This window comes from Rattus norvegicus, chromosome 7, assembly GCF_021556685.1.
Source record: "Rattus norvegicus strain SHRSP/BbbUtx chromosome 7, alternate assembly SHRSP_T2T, whole genome shotgun sequence".
NCBI classification, from domain to species: domain Eukaryota; kingdom Metazoa; phylum Chordata; class Mammalia; order Rodentia; family Muridae; genus Rattus; species Rattus norvegicus.
In genome coordinates this window covers 141,865,643-141,889,353 of record NC_141540.1, presented here as the reverse complement: position 1 = coordinate 141,889,353, position 23,711 = coordinate 141,865,643, and the positions used below count along the sequence as shown (strand labels likewise).

The 23,711-nt window shown below is 52.3% G+C and overlaps 1 protein-coding gene across 16 annotated transcripts; it reads right to left on the bottom strand.

Annotated features, from left to right (window-relative positions):
- Positions 1 to 6,110: 6,110 nt before the first annotated feature.
- Acvrl1 (activin A receptor like type 1) lies at positions 6,111 to 23,053 on the bottom strand. 16 transcript variants are annotated; one of them, XM_087555772.1, is made up of 12 exons: positions 22,926 to 23,053; positions 18,125 to 18,415; positions 17,101 to 17,274; positions 16,577 to 16,716; positions 15,817 to 16,068; positions 15,417 to 15,628; positions 15,125 to 15,224; positions 14,231 to 14,377; positions 13,746 to 14,021; positions 13,409 to 13,606; positions 10,358 to 10,488; positions 6,111 to 8,093 (listed from the first exon to the last, which is right to left on the bottom strand). In XM_087555772.1, the coding sequence occupies exons 4-12, from the start codon at positions 16,638 to 16,640 to the stop codon at positions 7,959 to 7,961; spliced, it is 1,515 nt and encodes a 504-aa protein (XP_087411898.1). In that variant the 5' UTR covers positions 16,641 to 16,716; positions 17,101 to 17,274; positions 18,125 to 18,415; positions 22,926 to 23,053; the 3' UTR covers positions 6,111 to 7,958.
- Positions 23,054 to 23,711: the final 658 nt, after the last annotated feature.

Here is a 23,711-nt window from a genome sequence, read left to right as displayed (position 1 = left end):
GCCAGTTCTAGAACGTTTTTCCTCACTTGCTTCTATCCATCACCTCTGTAAATGCTTTTTGGTTTTGTTGTTCAGACGGGAACTCCCTGTGTGGTTCAGGCCATCCTCCACCTCAGCCTTGAGAATCCTCACTTCACTCTATGTACATGTATATACATTTATACATACACATACATACACACACATATACATATGTATACATCACATGCCTCTTATACATCTACATCTACATAAACATCTACATCACATACACATACGTGTATCATATAGACATACATATATCATATACGAATACACATATATACAGACAGGATTTCTCCATGGAGCCGTGTTTGTCCTGGAATCGCTCTGTAGATCAGGCTGGTCTCAAACTCAGCGGTGCACCTAAGAGCTGGAGTTAAAGGTGTGGGCCGCTACACCTGGCTTGACTTCATTGACTTTTTTGATGCTTCCCATGTGTACAGCAGTTCACAGGTGTGTCTGGATTGTTTGTTCTAGTTTGCTCGCTAAGCATGCTACGAGGGCCAAACTTTGGAAATAATAGAACCTTCAAAAAAAAAAAAATCGAGACAAACAATGGGATACTACATTGTGCTAACAATAGAATGAAAGTTATCTATACTATGTATAAAGCCCTCAGAGATACATTATTTACCGAGGAAAGTAAGGCACAGGATATTGTGGACAATGTGCTTACTATTTGGGGGGGGGACGAGGAGCACACATACATGTTCAAATCTGCTTGTACAAATAGAAAGTCGTTCTAGAGGAACGGAAACATAAGAAACTGAGGCTAGTGGTTTCTTTGGGGATTTGAAAACTTTGACTGAAGACCAAAGAGCAGCAGGGATGGAGAGCCGACACCCTACCATCCAAATCTGTTTTAGAACTGGGTATCGAATGCGTACATCTCCCCAAATTAACCAAGGGGCTTGGTGTTAGCATTTTGTCCAAGCTCCGCCCCACGGTTACCTGGCAACGATCAGGTATGCCTGACTCGCTATAAAAGAGGATGCTCAGCTCTCTCTTGCTCTTGCCTTCTTGCTCCTGCTCTGTCCTCTTCTCCCTTCCCCTTCTCTCCCCATCTCCCCCCACCCCACGTGCTCATGCCTGACTTCTACTCCTCTCTCTCTCTCTCCCTTCTTCTCTCTCTGTCTTTCTCAGTCTCTACTACACTCTCAACTCCCCTCCCCATGCCCTGAATAAACTTAGTCTATACTATACCGTCCTGTGGTTGGTCCCTCAGGGGGAAGGGATACCTCAGCATGGGCCCCCCCCGAGGCACCCCCTTCCCCCACACCTGACTACACATCCACCAAACATATTCTCTTTCTTTATCTTTTTATGAACACAACACTTGGGCCTCTTGCTCAGTAGTGGAGAGATTGCCTAATGTGCCTGAGGTCTTGGGCTTCACTTCAGCTCTGCATATAAAAGCAGTGAATACTAAGAAAAACAGTGACCTGGGCCTTCGTGGACATTCTCTTCCGAGTGAAAATTAAATCTGTCAAAGCGGTTACTTTCTCTGCCTGTACGTCTATGCACACAGTTGTGAGCTGCCCTGTGGGTGCTAGGAACCAACCTTAGTGCTTTTTTTTTTTTTTTTTTTTTTGGTTCTTTTTTTCGGAGCTGGGGACCGAACCCAGGGCCTTGCGCTTCCTAGGTAAGCGCTCTACCACTGAGCTAAATCCCCAGCCCCAACCTTAGTGCTCTTAACCGCTGAGCCATCTCTCCAGTCCCTTAAACCTACTTTACTTTCAGTTTCTAAAGATTATTATTTTATATGTACGGGTGTTTTGCCTGTCTGTATAGCCATGCACCACTAGTGCGCCTGGCCTACAGAGGCTAGAAAAGAGCGTTGTGTCTCCTGGAACTGGAGTCACAGACTGTCGTGAGCTGCCGTGTGGGTGCTGGGGATTGAACATGGGTCCTGTGGTAGAGCAGTCAACGCTTTTAGCCAGTGATCCGTCGCTCCAGACCCTTTGATTCTGTTTTATTTGTGGCGCTGAGGATGGAGCCCTGGGCCACGTGCCTGCTAGGCAAGTGTTCAATGCATCGCCACGTGCCCAGGCTACTGAAGTTCGTTCGATTTTAAACGTTGAGCACACAGAACTACCTAGACCATTCATGTGTGCTTACTGGCTTTGTTAAGGAGTTGCATCTGTGCGGAGGAAGGAAAAGAATTGTCCAGCATCAAACCGTGGTACCTTCTGTCCCTGAATAAGGACAACTTGAAGCCCAGAGGCAGGCTGAACCTCCTCACCCACCTGGTGGCAGGTCAGTGTAACTGCAGGCAGGGCACTTGGGAATCAGCCTCTGCAAATAAATCCAACCCCTACTTGTTTGCTTTACTTCTAAGCATCTGCCTGAAGCATTTGTCCTGGAGGATCATAGGTTCCAAATTAGTAGTCTGGAAATTAGCGAGGCTGCCCATCAGTAGCCCCGAGAATAAAATGATGGAAAAATCTACTAATTATAGACCAGCCAGCGGCCACTGCAGCACAGCTTGGATCCAGGCCTCTGAGAAAAGGGAGACGAAGGAATCAGGGGGAAAAAGCCCAGACGGAACCCAACCTGTGAGGTCGTACTTTCTGTGCCTCTGCCCTTGCCCCTGGACTTGGGGTTAGGAGGACCCAGCATTCAGTGCTTCCTGCCTCCAAAGCTCCTCTCCCAGGGCTGGTTTCTGAGAACTATGTAAGACTTCGGGCCAAATTACTGGAGCCTCCAAAATAAGGAGTGGATGGAGGCGGGGGATGTTTTCTGCGCAGTTCTGGGAAGCTGTTGGCGGGGATTGGGGGGTGGCATTGGGCAGGAAGAGGGGTAGCAAAGGCAGACCGAATGCCCGCCATACCCTAGCCTGTCGATTTCCTTTTTCATCTCTTTATCAGTGTTTGTAACTGAGCTTCTTATCAGCAGGAAACGCCTGCCTGAAGGGATGAGGTAGGTCCAGGGGAATTGGATGCCAGAGACTAGGAATTCTGGGTAGTGCCTGGCTGCTAATCAGCCTGAGTAGAGTTGTCTTGGGATTTCCAGAATCCAGACGCGCTGCTCTGGTATTCAGCGAAGGCTGCACTGTATACTCTAACAGGGACCCCAGGCTAGAGTGTCTACAGGAGGGCGCCCAGAGACGAGGTCCAGTGCTAAGCCTCAGTGACCAAGGACAAGTCACTATAAAGTGAGAATTCTCTCAGTCGCCAGTCCTCCTTCTTCCCAGAGGAGAGGCCAAAGACATGCCAAGGTCATAAGCAACTCGGTGACAGTCCTAGTGAAGGGCACAATGGTAGGCCAGCCAGGTGCTCAGCATAGACTTGATACTGAAGGGGAGCAGGGATCACAGACCGAGTTCTCCCTGAGCATCAAATCCTTTAGAAGCACCGTCCACCGCTTGGTCACCGTGGTGACGCCTGTTTGCAATCTCAGCACTTGGGAAGTTGGGCAGGATGGTGGGAGGCTTTGAGGTCAACCTGGTCAATGTAGGCAAAACAGCGTAAGTTCTGAACTCTGTCTTATAACAGTGAAATTCATCAAGTTAGGGTTCTGACGTTAGGGTCTCCCAGGAGAGTGGTGGACTGACGGTTTAGAGCTGTTGCCCTAATGCGATTATCTGGGGGTAAGCAAGCCTTTCTAGGTGATTCAGGCCCAAGTTTATCTATTTATATGTGTCTTCCTCCTCCTCCTCCTCCTCCTCCTCCTCCTCCCCCTCCTCCTCCTCCCCTTCTCCTCCTCCTCCTCCCCCTTCTCCTCCTCCCCCTCCTCCTCCCCCTCCTCTTTTTTTTTGTTTTTGTTTTTGTTTTTTTTGTTTTTTGTTTTTTTCGGAGCTGGGGACCGAACCCAGGGCCTTGCGATTGCTAGGCAAGTGCTCTACCACTGAGCCAAATCCCCAACCCCCCACCTCCTCTTTTGAGACTGTCAGAAGACTGAACACTCAGCCAGTTCTGGTAGCAGAGACAGGAAGGGAGCTGGGGTACTTGAATCCTTCACCTTATCTGCTGCTATCAGTTGCCCTTGAGCAACTGGCTGGGCTGTTGGTGATGGAGGTGATAACCTAGCATGCTTTGTCCTGGCTTCTCACCAATGCGTCTCCCTGGGCAGCCCTCCCCTCCATGTGCTCCTGCAGCCGGGGATGTAGGTCAATAGGAGTGGGTGGGTGAGAAAGAACAGAGACTCATTCAGACATGACACCCCTCAGGGCAGCAGTGGCAACACTTGAACCTGGAAACTGCCTGAAAATAGACAGTGTGTCTATGACATTATGCAAATTGTATGCAAAGTCGAGGAGCCCTCTGTCTCTATTTCTAGCAAACTGAATGTGGTCCTGGTAGAAGCAGCTTGTTTCAAGAGTCGCCCACCCGGAGCGATGACTGCACAGTTACCATCAGTCCCAGCCCTGGGACACTGGACTGGGCACACAAACCCCTACCCTACCCAAGGGCGGGTCTCAAAGCATGCAGATTTTGTCATCTCTTGGGCTATTAATCATTTCTTTGTTCCGTGTGTATCCCTGGCTGGCCTCTGGAATCATCTTGTGGCTGGGGATAACCTTGAAATCCCCATCCTCCTGCCTCTACCTCCCAAGTGCTGGGATTGCAGGTGTGCACCACTATACCTGGCTTTGGGATGTTGGTCTTAATGCAAGGGGTAAGCCAGGGGAGGCAGAGCACCTTCCTTATAGGCTAACGTGAGGCAGAACTGAAGAAGGATGGAGTCTGGGAAGGAAAGGAGCTGTCCAAGAGAGCCTGGGTACCAAGAGGCGTTGGCAGGGGAAGGGTTGATCGGCAGCGTCAGGGCTCAGGCTGCAGGGACCACTCTCACTCCATTTTGCATGCTCTAGCAAACATCCCCTCTCAGGGAGGGACAGAAATGCTTCCTCACTTTTTGTGTGTAATAAGGAAGTTGGAGGCTGGGGTCACTGGAGGAAATCAGAGCAAAGAGCAGAGAGGCTTGTGAGTTCTCTTTTTTTCCAAGGCAGTACTGGCATGTGCAAGCGGCCAAGGGCTTAGACCGCAGTAACCTCACAAGGAATCTTCTAACGGCCTGGTGATGGGTCAGTCCTGCCAGATCCTGTCCAGCCTACACGGAACTCTTGTACCGCAGTTTTCCCGATGCCCTTTTCCCGGGCCTCAACCACACTGTGGCCATTTGGGTGGCAGGCCTTGTGGACCCTGGAGGAAGGGAAGGAGGGAGGATGGGAGTGCTATTAGTGTCCCCATGCTCTAAGGGCTCCCTTCAGAGTCCTCTGGAAAGGTCTTGTCTGCTGTGTGGGCCAGGGAGGGGGTCCACCACCTTAGAGCAGAAGGCTGCAGATTTGCGCCCACTTGGAGGCATGGGGAGCAGACCAAATTGCCAGCCGCAGAAGAAACTGGGGCACTCTCCCTGTTTTCCTAAGAGAGGTCCAACACCCTCTTCTTAGAAACTTTGTGTTTCTGGGTTGTATTGAACCGAAAGACTCCTCCCACCTTCCTTCAGTACTCATCCCCTATTCTCTATGCCACCCTTCCAGTGGCCTGTCGCTCACAATTTCCTGGGTGGAGCGGGAGGGGCATGAGGTGCTCTCTGGGATTTCCAGGTAAGGGGAGCTTTTCATTCTGGGGGTGGGGGCTAATTCCAGACAAGGAGTGGGGAGCACCTAGAGAGGGAATTAAGAAGGAGCTGAACAGGGAGGGGCAAAGCCGCCGCTGAGTAAGGAAGCAAAAAGCTCTTTTTCTAGGTGTGGTTTCCAGGCATAGTCTCCCTACAGCCGAGAACAGCTGAGCGCATGCACGCAAGCACGCACGCTGCAACCCGGAGGAGGGCCCGGATCTGCTGGGAGGAGCCAGCCCGCTGTGGAAAAGGAGCAGGGTAGCCGTGGGCAGCGAGTTAGCCAGCAGAGGGCGACGTGGCTGGCATGGATCGTGTTGCTGTCTATCCCGGGTGGGATCTGAAATTTGAACCTCAGCACCATTCTCGGTGTGGGGGCATTCTAGAGCAAGCTTGTCCCAGGGGAATTTGGTGTTCTGTACTTTGGAATTTACTTCCCGTCCCCTTGGGTTCTCTCTGAACCTCTGGAACTGGACCACTGCAGTGTGTGTGTGTGAGTGGGTGGGAATACTAGCCTGGAAGACAACGGAAACTCAGGGGGTCAAACATGGTTTATTGAGGACCTACTATGTGCCTATCACGGGCTAAGTGCTTCCATAAACTGTGTGGTTCCACTTGCACACCTGCGTTAGGAAGCATTTGGAGAATGCCACCTTCCTTGCCACATCTCCAGTCGTTCAACACCCGCACCCCTCTCCGCACTTAGGATTTCCTGGCCTGGAGGAGCTACTGTCTTCCGTTTCTGGCTGTGGAATCTGAGGATGAATTTGTTCCCAAGTCCAGTAGAAATAAAAATCCTTCAGGTCAGAAAGCGATTCCCTGGCTCCAGTGACCAGAGAACCTTCAGACTTTGCCCCACTGGTCTGAAAAAGTCCCGTTTACTTTCTGTTTTCCATCTCGTTTCACTTCCTGGTTCTCCTTGGTCCTTGCACACTGCTGAAAGGTAGTCTTGAGTGACATTATGGAGAGCTGGGAGCACACACCGGAGGAACTCAAGCGGTCGGCGCCGTCGGCGGGTCGGCACGTGTGCAGAGCAGGATGAACTGTCTCCGTTGTTTCACCCTTCAAAGGCCAAGGGTTTCTAGGCCAGGTCTTCCCAAGATGGATGCTGATCTTGTCTCTTGCCCGAGCCCTACTTTGCCCTCCATAAGCCTTGCCTACAGCCCGCTTCTCTCCAGTCCATCAACTCAGGCTTCGGGATGGGGTGTACCCTTCACATTTCTAAATGCTGGGACTCTTGGTGTTTCTGTAGGCCAAGTTCTCCCAAGGTGCACTTTCTGGGACCTGGCCCAGAGTGTGGGCTTTGGCCAGAGAGTCACAGCCAGGAGGTGTAGAACCCTGGTTGCTGGAGGCTTCTTGACAGGGGCCGAATTTCCTTTTAGTCTTGGAAGACCCCAAAGGAAGTCACCACCACCACCCCCTCCCGGAGCCCTGGGCAGAAGACCAAGCCACAGAGGGAGTCAGAAATTCCTGTGCTGCCCAGGTCCCAGGGTGGCCACTTGCAAAGCTCAAGGCAAGAACAGGGGCCTGGAGATTAGCCCAGGGGGCACGTTGGGCCATCCTGGACTGTGGTGGCTATTTACAAACCACAGCTTGACTCAAGTGATAGGAACGGGGTGTAGTAGACAAGACCTAGCTTTCACACAGCCTGAGCTTCAAGGAAAATCAGGTTCTGAGACACCTCAAAGGACATTGGGACAAAAGATCCTAAGACAGTGAAGTCCTCTCCTATCAGAGGGAGCAATGCTGGGTCCCTTCTACCATGCTTGACCTTCTCCTCAGAGGACCCTTGGGTTTTGATGCCTTAATGAGTCAGCTGAGGTGGTAAGGGGATGGTGGGTGGAAGGGTCAGGTACCACCTCTCCCAAGAGACTAGCATTCGCTAGCCAGGGGGTCTAGTCAGGACAACGGAAAGGCATCATAGGAGCAATAAACACCCACAGAGAGACACTGAGGCTGCTGAGTATCTCTCTGGCTGAGCCCCAGCAGGTGGAATGTCTGCTGAATCTGGACAGGGCCCTGTGCCATCCTGGCAGCTCTGACGGGGCAGCAAGGTTGACCAAGGGTGGGGAGTGAAAGCCCAGGATCCGGGCCCGGGATTCCCTGGCTTGGCCACCCTGCCCTGGGAGTGGTAGGGGGTGTGCTCTGCTGGCCTTGGGGACAGGGAATCCAGCCAGGCGTCAGAGAGCCGGCCACTTTGAGCAGGCCAGACGGAGGCGGATCGAATTTCAGCCCAGCTGTATTTTTGGCTGGATGGGCTGGGGGCCAAGCTGAGCAGGCACACGCAGGGCACCCTGCACACTCGAGCTACCTCTACCCAGACGGGCTATGTCTTCTGGCCCAGCACATACTTTAGGCAGAGAAAGTCTGGTGATGCTGGGCTAGTGAATCACTTTGGGTTTCTCTGGATTCTGGCTGAGCTTCTGTAATGTCTTCTTTATGCGCAGTGCGGTGAGGCGAGCGGAGGGGTTGGGGTACCAGCACTCTCGCATCATCTGGGCCAGCCCGGAGAGGACCTGGGAGGTTGGGAGAGGGGCAGAGAGAAGAAGAGGTATATGGGTCAGGAAGCTGGAAAGGAGGCACGGTGTGAGGAAGCAACGGCTCAGTATTGGGAGACATAGTAGGAGAAAGCACAGGAAGGACGTGTATTGGACAGGAGGAAGAAAGGCAAGGCAAGAGAGAGAATGGAGCCTGGTGGTGGTGGTGTACACTTTTAATCCCAGCCCGTAGGCAAACTCAGGTGGATCTCTGAATTCGAGAGACCAGCCAGGACTACAGAGTGAGAGACAGGACAGCCAGGGTGGGACAGACCCTGTCTTGAAAAACACACACACAAAGAGAGGAGGGGGGAGGGGAGGTAAGGAGGTAAGGATGAAGAGGGAGGGAAGTGGAAGAAGAGGGACATGGGGTGAAAAGATGGTGGCAGAAACAAGCAGGAGAGAATGTAGGAGGGTGGGAGAGCTTTGAGAGCCCACAGATACCCCAGTGCACAGTCTCTGCGGAGTAACTGTCCCCTTCCCGCCAGGATCCTCTGTGAAAGGTATTTCTGCAAGTCTGTGCTGCCTCTTGCAGCCTGAGACCCAGTGCACAGGTACCGACCCCCAGCCCCTCCACCAACCATGACTGGGAATGTGGCAATGATGGGCATTGCTCCAAAAGTGCCCCCGTTTCCAAGAAAGAGTCCATCCCAGGAAGCTCAGCGGGCCCTGGACATCCTAAGAGTCAGTATACATCTGTGCACCGGACGGCATCTATGTGGTCTCTTATGTATACACATATACGTTTATTATCTTTCAGTACACATTTGTTGAGTCTTAGTGTAGGCCAGGAACCAAGGTAGCTGGTTGGAATGTTAGAATGAGAAGTAGGACGCTTCTTGGAAAGAAGGAGGGGCTGAGTGGGAGAAGGCGGGTCTGAGTGGGAGAAGGCGGGTCTGAGTGGGAGAAGGCGGGGCTGAGTGGGAGAAAGAGGGGCCGAGTGGGAGAAGGAGGGGCTGATTGGGAGAAGGAGGGGCTGAATGGGAGAAGGCGGGTCTGAGTGGGAGAAGGCGGGGCTGAGTGGGAGAAGGCGGGGCTGAGTGGGAGAAGGCGGGGCTGAGTGGGAGAAGGCGGGGCTGAGTGGGAGGGGAAAGACGATAATGAGGGGCACATGGTCAAAATACATTATGCTTGTATGAAATCAAAAGAAGAAATCATTTATTGTTTGTTTGCTTGCTTCTGTTTGTATGGGGTGTTGAGACAGGGTTTCTCTGTTTAGCTCTGGCTGTCTTAGAACTCACTCTGTAGACCAGGCTGTCTTTGAACTCAGAGATCCTCCTGCCTCTACCTTCCACTGCTAGGATTAAAGACATATACCAACATGCCCGGGCGAAGAAAAAAACAATTTTTTTTCTTTTTTTTCGGAGCTGGGGACCGAACCCAGGGCCTTGCGCTTCCTAGGTAAGCGCTCTACCACTGAGCTAAATCCCCAGCCCCAAAAACAATTTTTTTTAAAAGAGTGAGTTGGGCATGGTGCAGAAACCTTTAATCCCAGTTCCTAGGAGACAGAGGCGGGGAGGTGGATCTCCTTAAACTTGAGGTCAGCCTGGTCAGTAAGACTCCTGTCTCAAGGAAAAAAAAAGTGAGCTAAAAGCGCAGGTTTTGTCTTCATGGTGCCACAAGTGTATATATGTCTGAGTGTGTGTGTTTATATATACATGTATTTCTTTAAGTATGGAATGTCTTGAGGGAAAAAAAAAATCATCATCAACAACAAAAGCCAGATAGGAGAAGTTTAGCAGAGAGGTTTTGATTCTTGCAAGTGAGGTAAAAAGGTTATAAAATCAGATTGACTGAAAGGTCCGAGAAGGACGAAGGTTCCGCAAGCCAGGTGTGTAGGGGGGAATACCCAGAACAACCCACAATCTATCCAAGAATCAGAGGTTGTAGAGCCAAGATCCTGAACTCAGAAATTCAGCTGAGAATCAATCTCCACCCATGCCAACCCAGCCCCAGCCCAGCCAGCCCAGCCCCAGCCCCAGCCCCGCCCAGCCCCAGCCCCAGCCCCAACCCCAGCCCAGCTCAGCCCCAGCCCAGCCCCAGCCCCAGCCCCAGCCCCAGCCCCCAGCTCCGGCCCAGCCCAGCTCAGCCCAGCCCAGTCCAGCCCAGGCCAGCCCCAGCCCAGCCCAGCCCCAGAACAGCCCAGCCCTAGCCCAGCCCCAGCCCCAGCCCCAGCCCCAGAACAGCCCAGCCCAGCCCCAGCCCCAGCCCCAGCCCAGCCCTGGTCCAAGCAGAGGTCTCACCGGATCTGCTGCCAGTCGGTTAGGGATGGTGGGGGTCTGCTGGTCAACACACACCACCTTTTTCATGTCCTCAAAACTGGGGTCATTGGGTACCATGTCATAGAAGGGTGGCCTGTAGTCCTCCACAATGCCTGGGGATTCAAGGGATGTGGGACAATCACTTGGAACCCAGAGCACCCACAGGATGACCATGCTTGGGGCTAACTGCCTGATTATATTTCTCCTGAGAGCGATCCCGTCCTACAATATAGTAACTGTGCATATAGCTCAGAACTACTGCCTGTGTTCCAAGATTTCCCATTCGTCCTCCTGGTGGTATCTCTGTGTGGTACCACCCGAGTCACAGATGGAGAAGCCTAGGGTCAGAAGCACCGGATTCGTGTTGCCTAGCCAGTCACGGCACAGTCAGGACTTGAAACCCGTTTTTTGGCTTCCTAAGCTGGATCTTATTTTCATCTTGCTCAGCTTCCATTCTGCGCCTGGGTTCCACTGCCTGAGTGATGCCCGATTACCCTAACAGCTGGTGTTCCGGAGCACTTCCGGTGTGTCCCAGAGCACTTCCGGTGGGCCAGAAGGGGTCCTTAGTGCTCTACCCGCAAGCCTCACAGTGGCCTATGGGGACTGTAGCATTGAACCAAAAACAGTAGGTCCAAATGTTCAGAAATTTTGTCTTTAAGGATCAACAGGTAGCAAGCGACAGAACTGGGACCTAAGGCGGAAATCCAACACCAAATTCCTCGATTCCGCTCTCTCAGCAACATTTATGGTAGGGCTGGATGAGGCTCGTACGTAATAAGGGCAACAAAGAGCAGAAAAACACCTCTCCGAGAAGCAAAAGATTTACTCCCTGGTCCAAATAAGATGTGCTTACTGTCAGGGAAGGTTCACGTCTCTGCAGACCCCATCACCAACGGTGTCCCCACCCCATGTCTAGTTATCCCGAGCCATTTCTGAAAGGTGTGCCTGTGGGGTCAGAGGCAGCCCCATGTCTCTTCCTCCTTCCCAACTCCAGGCCGCTTCTGTGATCATGAAGACCAGAACCTCAATGAAGCCTTCAGCAGCTGTTCTCCCCGTGGCGGGCTTCCAGGCTGCCCCTGTGCCGCCGGCGCCCTAATCAGCGATTTGCAGAGGCCTGAGCGTGTCTAATGAGCCTTTAATCAGTGCCGGGGCTGACACCAGATTACAGTGTTTATAATGCGCTAGGAGTCTGTGTGAGGCTGACAGAGCTTCCCCTCCACCCCAGGAGCCTAAGGCAAATCCATCAGCTCCTCCTTTCCTGCGTAGCTAGGCCTACTTCTTTGGTTTCATCCAGGTACCCTTTCCCCAACTCCAGCCACTTAGAGCTGACTCCAGCAGTAAATGCCCCGGGATCAGAACCCCTGGGAGACTCTCTGGTGACAACTGGGTCTCTGCTGTCACAGATGACCACCAAGGAGGAGTGACGTTGTAAAAGGCTGGCTCCTAGCCAGTAGATGCTCAGGAAATGAAAACATCTCTGGTCCCAAGGGGCAGGGCTCTAGTAGTATGCCCGGGATTGTCTGCAAACTTTCAGGACTCCCAGCATCCTTGGCCATAGACAGGCCCCACAAACGCTAACATTGCAGCAGTTAGCTGTCCAGTCAACCTGTGGTCCTCCATCTACCCCAGGGTTAAAAGGCCATTAGCCACAGGCCAGCACAGGGCTGCACAGGGCTACACAAGGCTACACAGGGCTGTACAGGCCAGCATAGGCCAGCACAGGCCAGCACAGGGTTGCACAGGCCAGCAAAGGGCTGCATAGGGCTGCATAGGGCTGCACAGGCCAGCACAGGCTAGCACAGGGCTATGTAGGGCTGCACAGTGCTGCATAGGGCTGCACAGGTCAGCACAGGACAACACAGGCCAGCACAGGGCTGCATAAGGCTGCACAGGCCAGCGCAGGCCAACACAGGCCAGCACAGGCGAGCACAGGCCAGCACAGGGCTGCACAGGCAGGTGCTTCTACAGTCTTTTCAAGTTATGGTCTCCTGTGGCAATCCACTGTGATAATGAGGCTGCAGTAGGCAAGCAGCACAGAAGCCAGATAGCTTACACATGAATGAAGAAACCAAGACCAACATTTAACTACCACAATAACAGACAGCACTGGCCCAGAATCAGATGGCCTGACTTAAGATAGCCAGCCACAATCATGCATCTCTGTCTTTTCTTTTAGGAAGTGGAATAATAATATGTAAGTGCTCTTTCATTATGACCACTAATATTTAGCTCTAGGCACGGTTTGCCTTTCTTCTCTGTGTAGTCCTGGCCGATCTGAAACTCAAGGCTGGCCTTGAACTTGTAGCAATTCTTCTGCCTATGAGTACTGAGAATACACCAGCTTGTAGATATTGTTCTAAATACTTAATTTGGATCATGTCTGCAACAACACTTTTTTTTTCCTCCTAATTTCACAAATGAGGAAGGAGGCACACCAGGGCTAAGTACTCCCTGTCAGGACAAAACCTGAAACTGAGTCCAGGCAATCTGACTGGCCAAATGCCAACTCTTACCAAAATAAGAGACTTCAACAAGTTAGAGTATACATTGTGACACATATTTAAGCTCCACAAATGCTAGCTAGCTTAGCTGCTTCCCTGCCCCGCCCCTATGCTCAGGATCAAAACCTATGGCATTGAACATGCTGGGCAAGCATTCTACCACTATATTTCCAGCTTTGAATATTTTTTTTTGTCTCTAACTCAAGATTTCAAGGCCACATCCACACCCTCCCAGGTTCAGATGAGCCTTAAAGTCCATCTGTGCTGAACTAGGCGATTCATAGCAGTAAAAGAAAACTAGGAGCTCTAACCTCAAACCATCAGGTCAAGGGCAGAAAAGACCAGCCACCACAGAAAACCAGGTCTCCATATATTTACACACATACGCGCATCCGTGTACACACACACACACACACACACACACACACACTTATGCATGCATGCATGCATAGACACATACACATATGCACACACACACAGATACACACATGCATGCGCGCACACACACAACCTGCATACGGTGGGCTCTCACCATTGATGATGGTCCGCCGGGCAATCTCCCATAGCACTAAGCCGAAGGCCCAGATGTCTGTCCACTTGTACGACTCAAAACAGTCTGTGCGGATCTGCTCATCCAGCACCTCGGGTGCCATGTATCTCTTGGTACCCACTCGGGGGTTGTTACCAATGTCCAGGTAATCGCTGCTTTGCGAGTGCATCACAGCCAATCCTGCGGGTGTTTGGCGTGTCAGTCCTGCAGGGCTCCCACACAGGGTGACCACTCCAATTCTCTCCCGAACAAAAACAGGCAGAGCCAAGCATGCAAGCCCCGCCCTCAGGTGAAGCCCCACCCCCTCTCTCCTGCTCACCCAGGTCTGCAATGCAACACTGCAAGTTGCTCTTGACCAGCACGTTGCGGCTCTTGAGGTCACGATGGGCGATGGCTGGTTTGCCTTGAGTGCCAAAGATCTCTACATGCAGGTGCGCCAGGCCGCAGGCCGCGGACACAGCCAGCCTCAGGGCCAACTGGGGCTCCAGCGTCTGCCTCTGCAGAAAGTCATAGAGGGAGCCATGCTCGTGGTAGTGGGTGATAAGCCACAGCTGCGTGCTGGAGTTCCGCGAGGTCATGTCGGAGGCGATGAAGCCTGTAAACAGAAGGGTGTGACCAAAGTACCCAGAAGGAAGGAGTGGTGAGAAGGTAGAGCTGCTGAGGCACAGAAGGGGTGGGGCAGAGACCGAAGGCTGAAGCTGGTCTGGGAGTTACATCAATGCCCAGAGTTCGGTGTATTCCAGCCCTGAGTTGAGGGAGTTGGGGTGCCTTGGCCTGGGAGAGCAGACATGTCCCCTAGCTTGCCTAGGATGTTGTCGTGTCTAAGCAGAACTGTGTTGTAGATCTCTGTCTCCCGGAACCAGGACTGCTCATCTCGTGAGGAGAAAATCTTGACCGCCACACTCTCGCCATGCCACGAACCGCGCCACACCTCGCCATATCGGCCCTTTCCTAATCCGTGGCCAAGGGAAGAATAAGGACCACGCACTAGACACACATAGTCCTTAAAAACCCCCACCCCAATTCCGGATGCTATGAAGATAGATCCCCTCTGCAAAAATCCGATTTTATTTATTTTTAACTTTTTTTTTTTTTTAAGTATAAGGTCTCATTTGTCTTGCTGATTTGGAACTTGCGATGTAGACCAGGCTGGCCTTGGACTCACAGAGATCTGCCTGCCTCTGCCTCCCTAGTGCTGGTATTAAAGGCATGTGCCAAAAACCCCAGCTGCCTTCTAGATCACAATATTTTTCATTTATTTATTTATTTATTTATTTATTTATTTATTTATTCGTGTGTGTGTGTGTGTGTGTGTGTGTGTGTGTGTGATACACACTAAATGGGATCACATGTGGAGGTCAGAGGACAATCTGAGGAAGATGGTTCTCTCCTCTCGACGAGTACGTCGCAGGGATTGGATTTGGGCCATCAGTCTTGGTTCTAGTGCCTTCCCCTGCTAAGCCCTATGGCTCTCCTCAAACCTGAAAATATACCTTTATTAACATCTTGTCCCAGCTTTGGGCTACTCTTAGCTTATCAGTTCATCCCTGTCCTTGCAAAAATGACCTGACCTTGGCCCAGAACCAACCCTACCTAGCAGAGTATCTTACTCTGGCCCAGGCTGGATCCAGGCTGGATCCTGGAAGCCAAGAGCTTCCTGACCTCCCCAGGTCTATCCCCAGCTCACTGAGTGCTTACCCACACACTCCACCAGTGCAACCTGTCGCGCTACTGTCCTCTGCACCAAGAAGGGTAGCCCTGAGCCGCTGCCTGTGGTACAGTCGCTGACCAGGAAGTCCTGAGGATAACGAGTAGTTAGTCAGTGGCTACCCCCCATCAACCACTGCCTTCTCCATTCTCTGCCACTGCTGGCTCCACTGCTATATCACAGCTTGACTCTCACTGTCATCATTGGGTGACCCCTGATACCATAGCTCCTCTCTCCACACCCACCCTCTACCCTGGTATCCCGGGCTGCCCCAGGCCATACCCCCAACATGCTGTCTCCCTGTTCCGATGCCTTCAGGATGAGACTGGACTCGCCCAGGTCACTGTGCAGACCCCGCTGCTTCTCCTGCCTTCTCCGGACACGCCACAAGCCCAGAGTGCCCAGGGCCACCAGGACCAGCAAGGCCAGCACGGGACCCAGGATCAGAGGCAGATGGGCATCTACTTCTGGCTCCTCCGAAGGAGTTTGGGTGGCTGGAGGAGGGGGACATTGAGTCCCAGCTCTACCAGGCTAGCTCTCCTGACCCTGAGCCAGACCACTTACAGTCAGATCCCAGCATCCTGCCTCCCCACACCCTCTCCATGTGAACCAGGGCATGAGAAGAAAGAAGGGCAGGGGGCATAGTTTAATAAGAGGAAGAGTGGGAGAACACCCGACGTACCCTCCAGCATCAGGGACACATTGTGGTTGCAGAAGGATCTATAGCAGCAGTGATGGTTCACAAACTCCGTGGGACGTCCCAGGCAGAGCTCCTGGTTCAGGCTCCCGCAGCCCCGATAGACCTGGGGGTGCCTGCCCTGCTCTCGAACTAGCACCACTGTGCACCATGCCCCCTGGCAGATTGGCCTCTTGCAGTGTGGGTTCTCACAAGTGCAGTTTACCAGCTGACCCCTGGAGGGCTTCACCAAGTCTCCTGGGGGTCATGAGAAATTTAGGCACTCTTCCTACTGTCCCATCCCTTCTGATCTCACAGGCAAGCCCCTCAAGCCTTGGTCCTTTAATCCCATCCCCTAACTGTTCTTCTCTCTGAGCCTTGCCCCTAGCTACAGGCAGTGAAGACTGAGAAGCCAGTTTCTGTCTACAGTCTGTACTGGGACCTCCTCTCCCTACTACAGGTCCTCCAATGGTCCCAGGCTCCCCCTGTTCACAGAGAGTGTTCACAGAGAATAATAAGCCTCCCTCTTGTTCTCTCCACCCAAGACGTAGGTTCTATCCTGGAAGGAGCCTTGGCTTGCAACTCAGTGTCACGAAGATATAAAGGAAGGTGGGAACAGCTTGGGGGCCTAGTCTACGGGACTACTGTCCCTCCTCCAGCCAGGGCCCTGTTCTCAGCCCCCAAGTTCCAGTCCTAGCAAAAGCTGACCTGAACCCAGATAGCCTCCTTCCATTCAGGTCCCCATGCTGCCCCTCCCAATACTCACCCTTAGTTAGGCCCAAGGCCACCGACAGCATCAAAAAGACCCTTCGGAAAATCCCCAGGGTCATGGTCCTTGGAGATAGGAGGAGAAGAGATGTGACGAGATCTGCAAACTGTGATAGCTGTGGTGACCAAGGTCTCCTCCTACCAGGAGGAAATCACCAAGAGGTTTTTTTGTGGGGGGGAGGCAGAGAAGCCACCTCCCAACTCCTACGTCTGGTTTCAGGGCGTGGCTTGCAAGGGAAGTCCCGGTTCACTTCCCCATGGAAACCGTCTGCTGGGGGTAAGGGGTGGAGAGCTATGTTTAGAAGAGAGCCAGAGAGGACCATGGCTCTGCTCCCACTGCTGAGTTTAGAGGGGATCAGGCCGGGAGGGTTGCAGACCGACAGAGCTACAGCGGAAGAACGTCTCTCTTATAGCTCGTCTCTTGTCCTCAGTCATTTGCCCATCACCCTGCCCACCCTTTCCCAGTGCCCCCCCCCCTCCCAAAGCCAGGCTGCTTCAAACATAAACAGGTCCCGTCCTCACTTCCTGCCATTCAGGGTCCCGCCAGGCCGGCTACAGGAATCAAGATTGTTTAGATTGAAGTCTGGATAGAACACGCTGGAGTCACGCACAGCCGGGAGCTCAGGGTAGGGGCAACCTGGAGCCGAGACGACCGCGTGAAGTCTGTGTGGGTACCCTATGCACCATCAACCCCAGCTCGGATTTAAAAAAAAAAAATGTCGTCTTTATTATTGTGTCTGCCTGTAAGGGTCCTTGTGCCAAGGTACGAGTGTGAGAAGTCGATCCTGTAGAGCTGTTTTTCTCCTTCCACCTTCACATGGGTGCTGGGGATGGGACTCGGGTCACCTAGCTTGTGTAGCAAGCATCTTTACCTCCGCTGTACCAGCTCTTCGTTCCCCTCCCCTGCTGCTCTGTTTTTTTTTAAGCTTTATTTATTTGTTTGTTTATTTATTCTATATAAGTAAACTGCAACTGTCCTCAGACACACCAGAAGAGGGCATTGGATCCCATTACTGATGACTGTGAGCCACCATGGGGTTGCTGGGATTTGAACTCAGGACCTCTTGGAAGATCAGTCAGAGCTCTTAACCGCTGAGCCGTCTCCTCAGCCCCTGCAGCTCTGGTTTTAAAGTGGGGAGAGTAAGGCTCACCCAGGGGAGGAGGCCTCTCAGATCCCATTAGAATTGTCTTGCAGGGGGTTGGGGATTTAGCTCAGTGATAGAGCGCTTGCCTAGGAAGCGCAAGGCCCTGGGTTCGGTCCCCAGCTCTGAAAAAAAGAACCAAAAAAAAAAAAGAATTCTTTTGCAGTAACAGGAGTCTAACCCGAGAGTATAGACCCCACCTCCCCAAACTGTTCCTTCTTCTCTGTGTTCTGAGCTGGTGGAGCCAACCTCTGCCTGCATCCTCCAGCAACCCTACACAGCCTGACAGTGACTAGCTATAAAAAGCCCGTTTCTCCCTTGGAGCCATCTGGGCCCCCTTCTCTCTTCTTGCTGTCCTGGGAAAGGGCTGGGGGAGGGCCAGTGGTACAGGAAGTGAAACATACTTAGACACTGAGTGTTTGACCTCGAAGAGTTGCCTGGGGTTTCACTCTTCCAGAAGTTTGACGGACGCTGGTGAGAGACGTGACTCTGGGAGATGACAGTCCTCAACTCAGGACCCAAACCAACTACTGCTTCAGAAGCTGCACCACTCTTCCCTTCTCACAGCCCCAGAGCCAGCAGACAAGTGCTGAGCCTGTAGCAAGAGGAGCCTCCGTCAGACGGGAACACAGACTTTCCGAATAGCAGGGTGTGCAGGCTAGATCCTCAGCTCAGGAACCAACATGTGGAGTGTCCTGTGAGAAGACACCAGAAGTCTGGAAGGACTGGTCGCTTACACTACAGAGGCCCATGCTCTAAGCTTGGTATTGAATGGAGACCCAGGATGCTTTTTGGGGGGCAGGATGTCTAGGGTCAGGCTGAGGGGCTTGGTGGACCTTTCTGGCTAGTGGAAGCCCCAGCCTTCCTGCCTGGGTTTCCTCTGCCCCAGAGGCCTGGTCTGAGGGAGGAAATAGAAACCTGCCCTGCTGTTGCAACTGTGTCCCAGGTTCTGACCTGCCTCTTGCCCCTGCTAGTAACCAGTTAGGACTCTGCAGGGTTTCTGTGGGTAAATGCAGACGGGGCATGTTCCAAGGCTGTGGGCAGGAAGCCATTAATGGCAGACTTTATCAGATGTGGGTAATGGCTATCAACAAGACATCTCTCTGAGACGTGCAAGCAAGAGTCCACCTCCCTAACCTGCCTTTCCTCTGCATATTGGAACCCCATGCAGTGGGTTACCTACGTAGATCCCTTGGTCTGTCACCCACTCCAGGTTTCCATTCAGTCTGCCTGAGACAAGCAAGAAACATACTGGGAGCCGGGTAGAGTAGTGCACGCCTGTGACCCAGCACTGCGAAGGCTGGTGATTTGGGAATACCGAATGATGGGGTCAGGGGAGATGGCTCCATGCTTAAGAGCACAGACTGCTCTTCCAGAGGTCCTGAGTTCAGTTCCCAGCAACCACGTGGTGGCTCACAACCATTTGTGATGAGATCTGATGCCCTCTTCTGGTGTGTCTGAAGACAGCTACAGTACTTATATATAATAATAAATTTAAAGAAAAAAGATGCTGGGGCCAGCCTCAGTTGTGTAACAAGACATGACACCAGAAATTCATAAATGAGTGGGACTAAAGAAAGGAAGGAAGGAAGGGAAGCATGCATTTGTAAACGGTTTCCCCAGGGAGTTCTGATCCATTTGGGTGAGCACCAGGCTTTGAGGACTATGTCTGGCACAGAGCCGGACCCGTCTCCTGTGCTTTTGTTAATGTCACAGGACATCGCTGGGTGGACGGACAGATGGAAGGGACTCTGAGTTCCTTTCCCAGGTGCCTCCCTATCTCTTTGGGAAGAAAGAGAATGACACAAGACCAGGGACTCGGTGACACTGCAAAAGGAGGGTGAATATGGGGGTGGGTGAAAAGAATCTGTTTTAAACATCAACAGCATAGGGAAAGGTTGGTAGAAGTCACCCTGGTCCAGCCCCAGAGATGTGACAGAGCTGGGGTTAAGCATGAGGCAGGGGTGGGTGGGCTGTGTCTTGAGCTTCTCTTTTCCTCCTTAGTAAAATCACACAGAGAATCTCTTACACACAGACGTATCACCGCTGTTGGCCAGAAATCACGGACTTAGTTAAACGCCTTTCAAAGATTAATTCAATGCAGGGAAGTAACAGCAGGCAGAACGCTCCAAGTGCTCAGTCTGTGACAGGCACGGAACCTCAGTGGCCTTTCTCTTTGGGGCCTCGCAACACTCCCACAGGAAACAGAGCTAAATATGGCGGTGTGGTGGTAAACTTAAGTGGCTGACAACAAAGCCTCCCTTAATCACGGCTATTCCTCTGGAGTTAGGTGAGGCCCTCAAAGAGGCAAAGAGTGTCCCCGGTCTCAGCAGACATTAACAATATGCCCCCCTGCTGGTGTCAATGACTAGTACCCTCCTCCCAGTGTTGTTGCCCAGAAACCCCTTGCTCATTTCCAGACTTCTCGTGTTTGAGCCTCATGTGAGGACCCAGAGAGGATCTTTTTGTGCCTGTCAATCTTTTTGTTTCTTTCGGCAGCAGGGCTCTGAGGTCACACAGTGATTGTCCCAAGGCAGAGAAGCACTAGGATAATTCTGCTATCTTTTACACTCTGGGCTTACTGGCCTCCTGGACCCTGCCGGTCTCAGTATTCACCTGCATATGCCCATAGCAGTAGAATGTGGCAGAATGGCCTAGAGTTTAGAGTCTTAGGCATCTGTAAGTGGTATGGTACAACAGCTCCCCCTCATCTGAGGGTGATGCATCCTCAGACCACACTGAGTGCATGAAACCCAAACTGAATGTTCTGTCACCTTTACCTATAACACACCTGTAATAAGGTTTAATTTGCATATTAGACCCAGGAGACATTAACATTAGTAAGAAAACATGATACCCACAGTAATGTGCTATACCCAGGACCTCCACCTTTTTACTTAGAGGAAGCACTGGGAAGCTTCTCCTTGGTGTACTGAGTCACCAGCACCCCTGTGCTTATATTTGAGGCCATTGCTCATGGAAATAAAGGTTTCTTGACCAGAAGCACAGCAGCACCCAGTCTGATAACCCTGACAGCTACTGGGTGACTAATGGACAGGTAGAGTGTACAGCATAGATGTACTGGACAGAGAGATGATTCGTATGATGGATGAGGTGAGGGGAGATGAGATCTCTCCCCACTCTGGAGAGGTATGGATTTTAATAATAATAATAATAATAATAATAATAATAATAATAATAATAATACATCCCCTAGTTTTGGAGACTTCTATGGTCTATTTTCACACCACAGTTAGTTGTGAGTGACTGAAATCTCTGACAGGGAAACTGCGGATAGGGGAGACTCCTCTGCTTACAGCACAGAGGTCAACACACTGGCCCTGATCAAGCACAGCTTCTACGACTTACAGCCAGGAGATTGGCATAAGGAGAGTACCATCTTCCAGGGTCACTTGGCTGTATGGTAAGTGACACAGGGCAAGCTCAACGGTAGCCATGTATGCTGGCACAGACCTGTATCCCAGCACTACGGGGCCTCCTGAGGCAGGGCAACTAAGAGGCTAGAGCTGGCTTCTGGTCCCAGGTGCTGCAGGAGCCGCAGCTTACCGTGCAGACATGGCCAAGTCCAAGAACCACACTACACAAACCAGTCCCACAAATGGTACAGAAATGGCATCAAGAAACCCATGTCACGGGGGTTGGGGATTTAGCTCAGTGGTAGAGCGCTTGCCTAGGAAGCGCAAGGCCCTGGGTTCGGTCCCCAGCCCCCAAAAAAAAGAAAAAGAAAAAAAAAAAGAAAGAAACCCATATCACAAAGATATGAATCTCTTAAGGGGGTTGACCCCAAGTTCCTGAGGAACATGCACTTTGCCAAGAGGCACAACAAGAAAGGCCTGAAGAGAATGCAGGCCAACAATGCAAAGGCAGTGAGTGCTCGAGCAGAGGCCATCAAGGCCCTTATGAAGCCTCAGGCCATCAAGCCGGAGATGCCAAAGGGTCCCAGCTACAAACGCAGCTGTCTGGCTTTCATCGCTCACCCCAAGCTTGGGAAGGCCCAGGGTCGTAGGCTATGCCAACCAAAGCCCGAGGTTCAAACCAAGGCAGAGGCCACAGCTCCAGCCCAGGCCCCAAGGGTGCCCAGGCCCCCGTGAAGGCCCCATAGAAAAGGCTCCTGCCAATGTGAGGACAGAGGGACAGCTATGACACACCTATCTACACACTATTTGCAGATGACCAGCGTCCTATGCTGTTTTTACAAATAAACTTGAGACAAGGAGAAAAAAAAGAGAGAGACTAGAGCTGAAGTGGGTGGACTGAGAATCTGAGGCCAGCTCTGTATTGAGAAACAAACAGAGAAACAAACAAAAAGAACCACCCAACCATGGTGTCTCCTGATGTCAGGGATTGGAGCCCTTCTCAGAGTTGTCCAAAGCCTGAAGCTGACCTCTCTTCTACAAGCTAGGCACAGTCATCTCCTATCTGATAGGTTCTGTGAGCAAAATCACCCACAACGTAGAAGAACAATTGAGATGGGTCGGGAGACAGGTAGTGTAGTGAGGGCCCCAGACCCTAGACAGACAGATCCGTGAGGGGTCAGGAAGGGCGCCCAAACTCACCCAGAGCCTGTTCATAAGCAGTGGAATGTGTCCTTAAAGGAAGGCCTAAAAGAGCAGCTAGCCTGGAGCAGTTCTCTCCAGAACTGACAGTCTGGGTCTCAGCCTGGGGAAGGGCTAGGATTCCCTAGGACGTCCAGGCAGGGGGATTCTGTAACCATATAGAGGCACAGTTGGGGTGTCAGGTTCTTCAAGCAAGAACTGGTCTGGGGAAAGTGGGCTCTATGAGGAGGTTCAGCAGGGTAGTCACCCCTAGGTCAACCCACCACCCTGGAGGGACCTGGGAGCTCATCAGGGAAGAATCCTTCAGGAACATTTTACCTTTTTAGATAAATGAATGGGTCGGGCGGGGAAGAGAAGCTAAAGGCCTCAGGATACTTAGCAAAAAAAAAAAAAAAAAAAAAAAAAGGTTTTGATTTTCCATCCGGATTCGTCCCGCTTGCTCCTTCCCACTTTCATGTGGGGTAGCAGGCAGGTGTGTGCCCACAACCAGGGAACCGCTGGCTGTCTTGCCCGCCTAAAACTGACCCTGCCACACGCCACCGTCTGAGAGGTCTTTGAGATCCACAAGAAAGGTCCCCTGAGACCAGGGACACGTCTTCTTGCCCGGCCCAGCGCGACCCCGACTCACCTTTGGACCGGGCGACAGGACCCCCGCCTCTCCTTCCCGGAGGCGGCCGGCGTCTCACGTCCAGAGCCGGCCTGTGGGGCCGGGGAAGGGCTCGATCCGCTCGGCTGGCGCGGCGGCCTCCCGGGACTGGGAAGGGGCTGGAGCAAAATGTTTCTTATTCTAGCTTCTTCCTGCCTGGCCCCGCTCCACCACTCCCTCCTAATAACTCGTTTCCTATTGCCCAGCACGCCTCCGAGCATCAGAGCTCGGCTCCAGAGGGCCGCAGAACCCAGTGCGACCACCCCAGTCCCCTCCCCGCCACGAAGGGGCGAGCTTCGACCCGGAGCCCCCGTGAGTTCTAGGCAGGACCATTTGGACTGAGCTGGCTGCGGAAGCGTCACTCTAGGCCAGGAGAGGGGATGAGGGTAACGCGCACCCAGAGGCAGAAACTTGCATCCGTGCGGGCTTCAGTGAGGGGCCTGTGCGAAGTAGCGGGCGACTTACCTGTGCTCATCCACCTCACTTCTAAAGAACAGTGCAGAGAGCTGAGTTTGGGCTGGGAGTGTCTGCTCAAACATTCGCTCCGCCTTTTGGACTCCCCACTTGGCCTAAATCTTTTTGCCTCCAAGTTCCAGCCCTTCACCCTTAATACTTTTGTTCTCATTCGTTGTCCACAGTATTGGTCGTCAACTATCAGCCTAAGGCTAAAGAGGCTCAGGAGTTCTGTTCTGAGTCTGTCTGGTCTGAGCACCTCAAGGCTTGGCGGTTGTTCCTCTCCATCAGGTCAGGGGTGGTCAGAATGGAGGG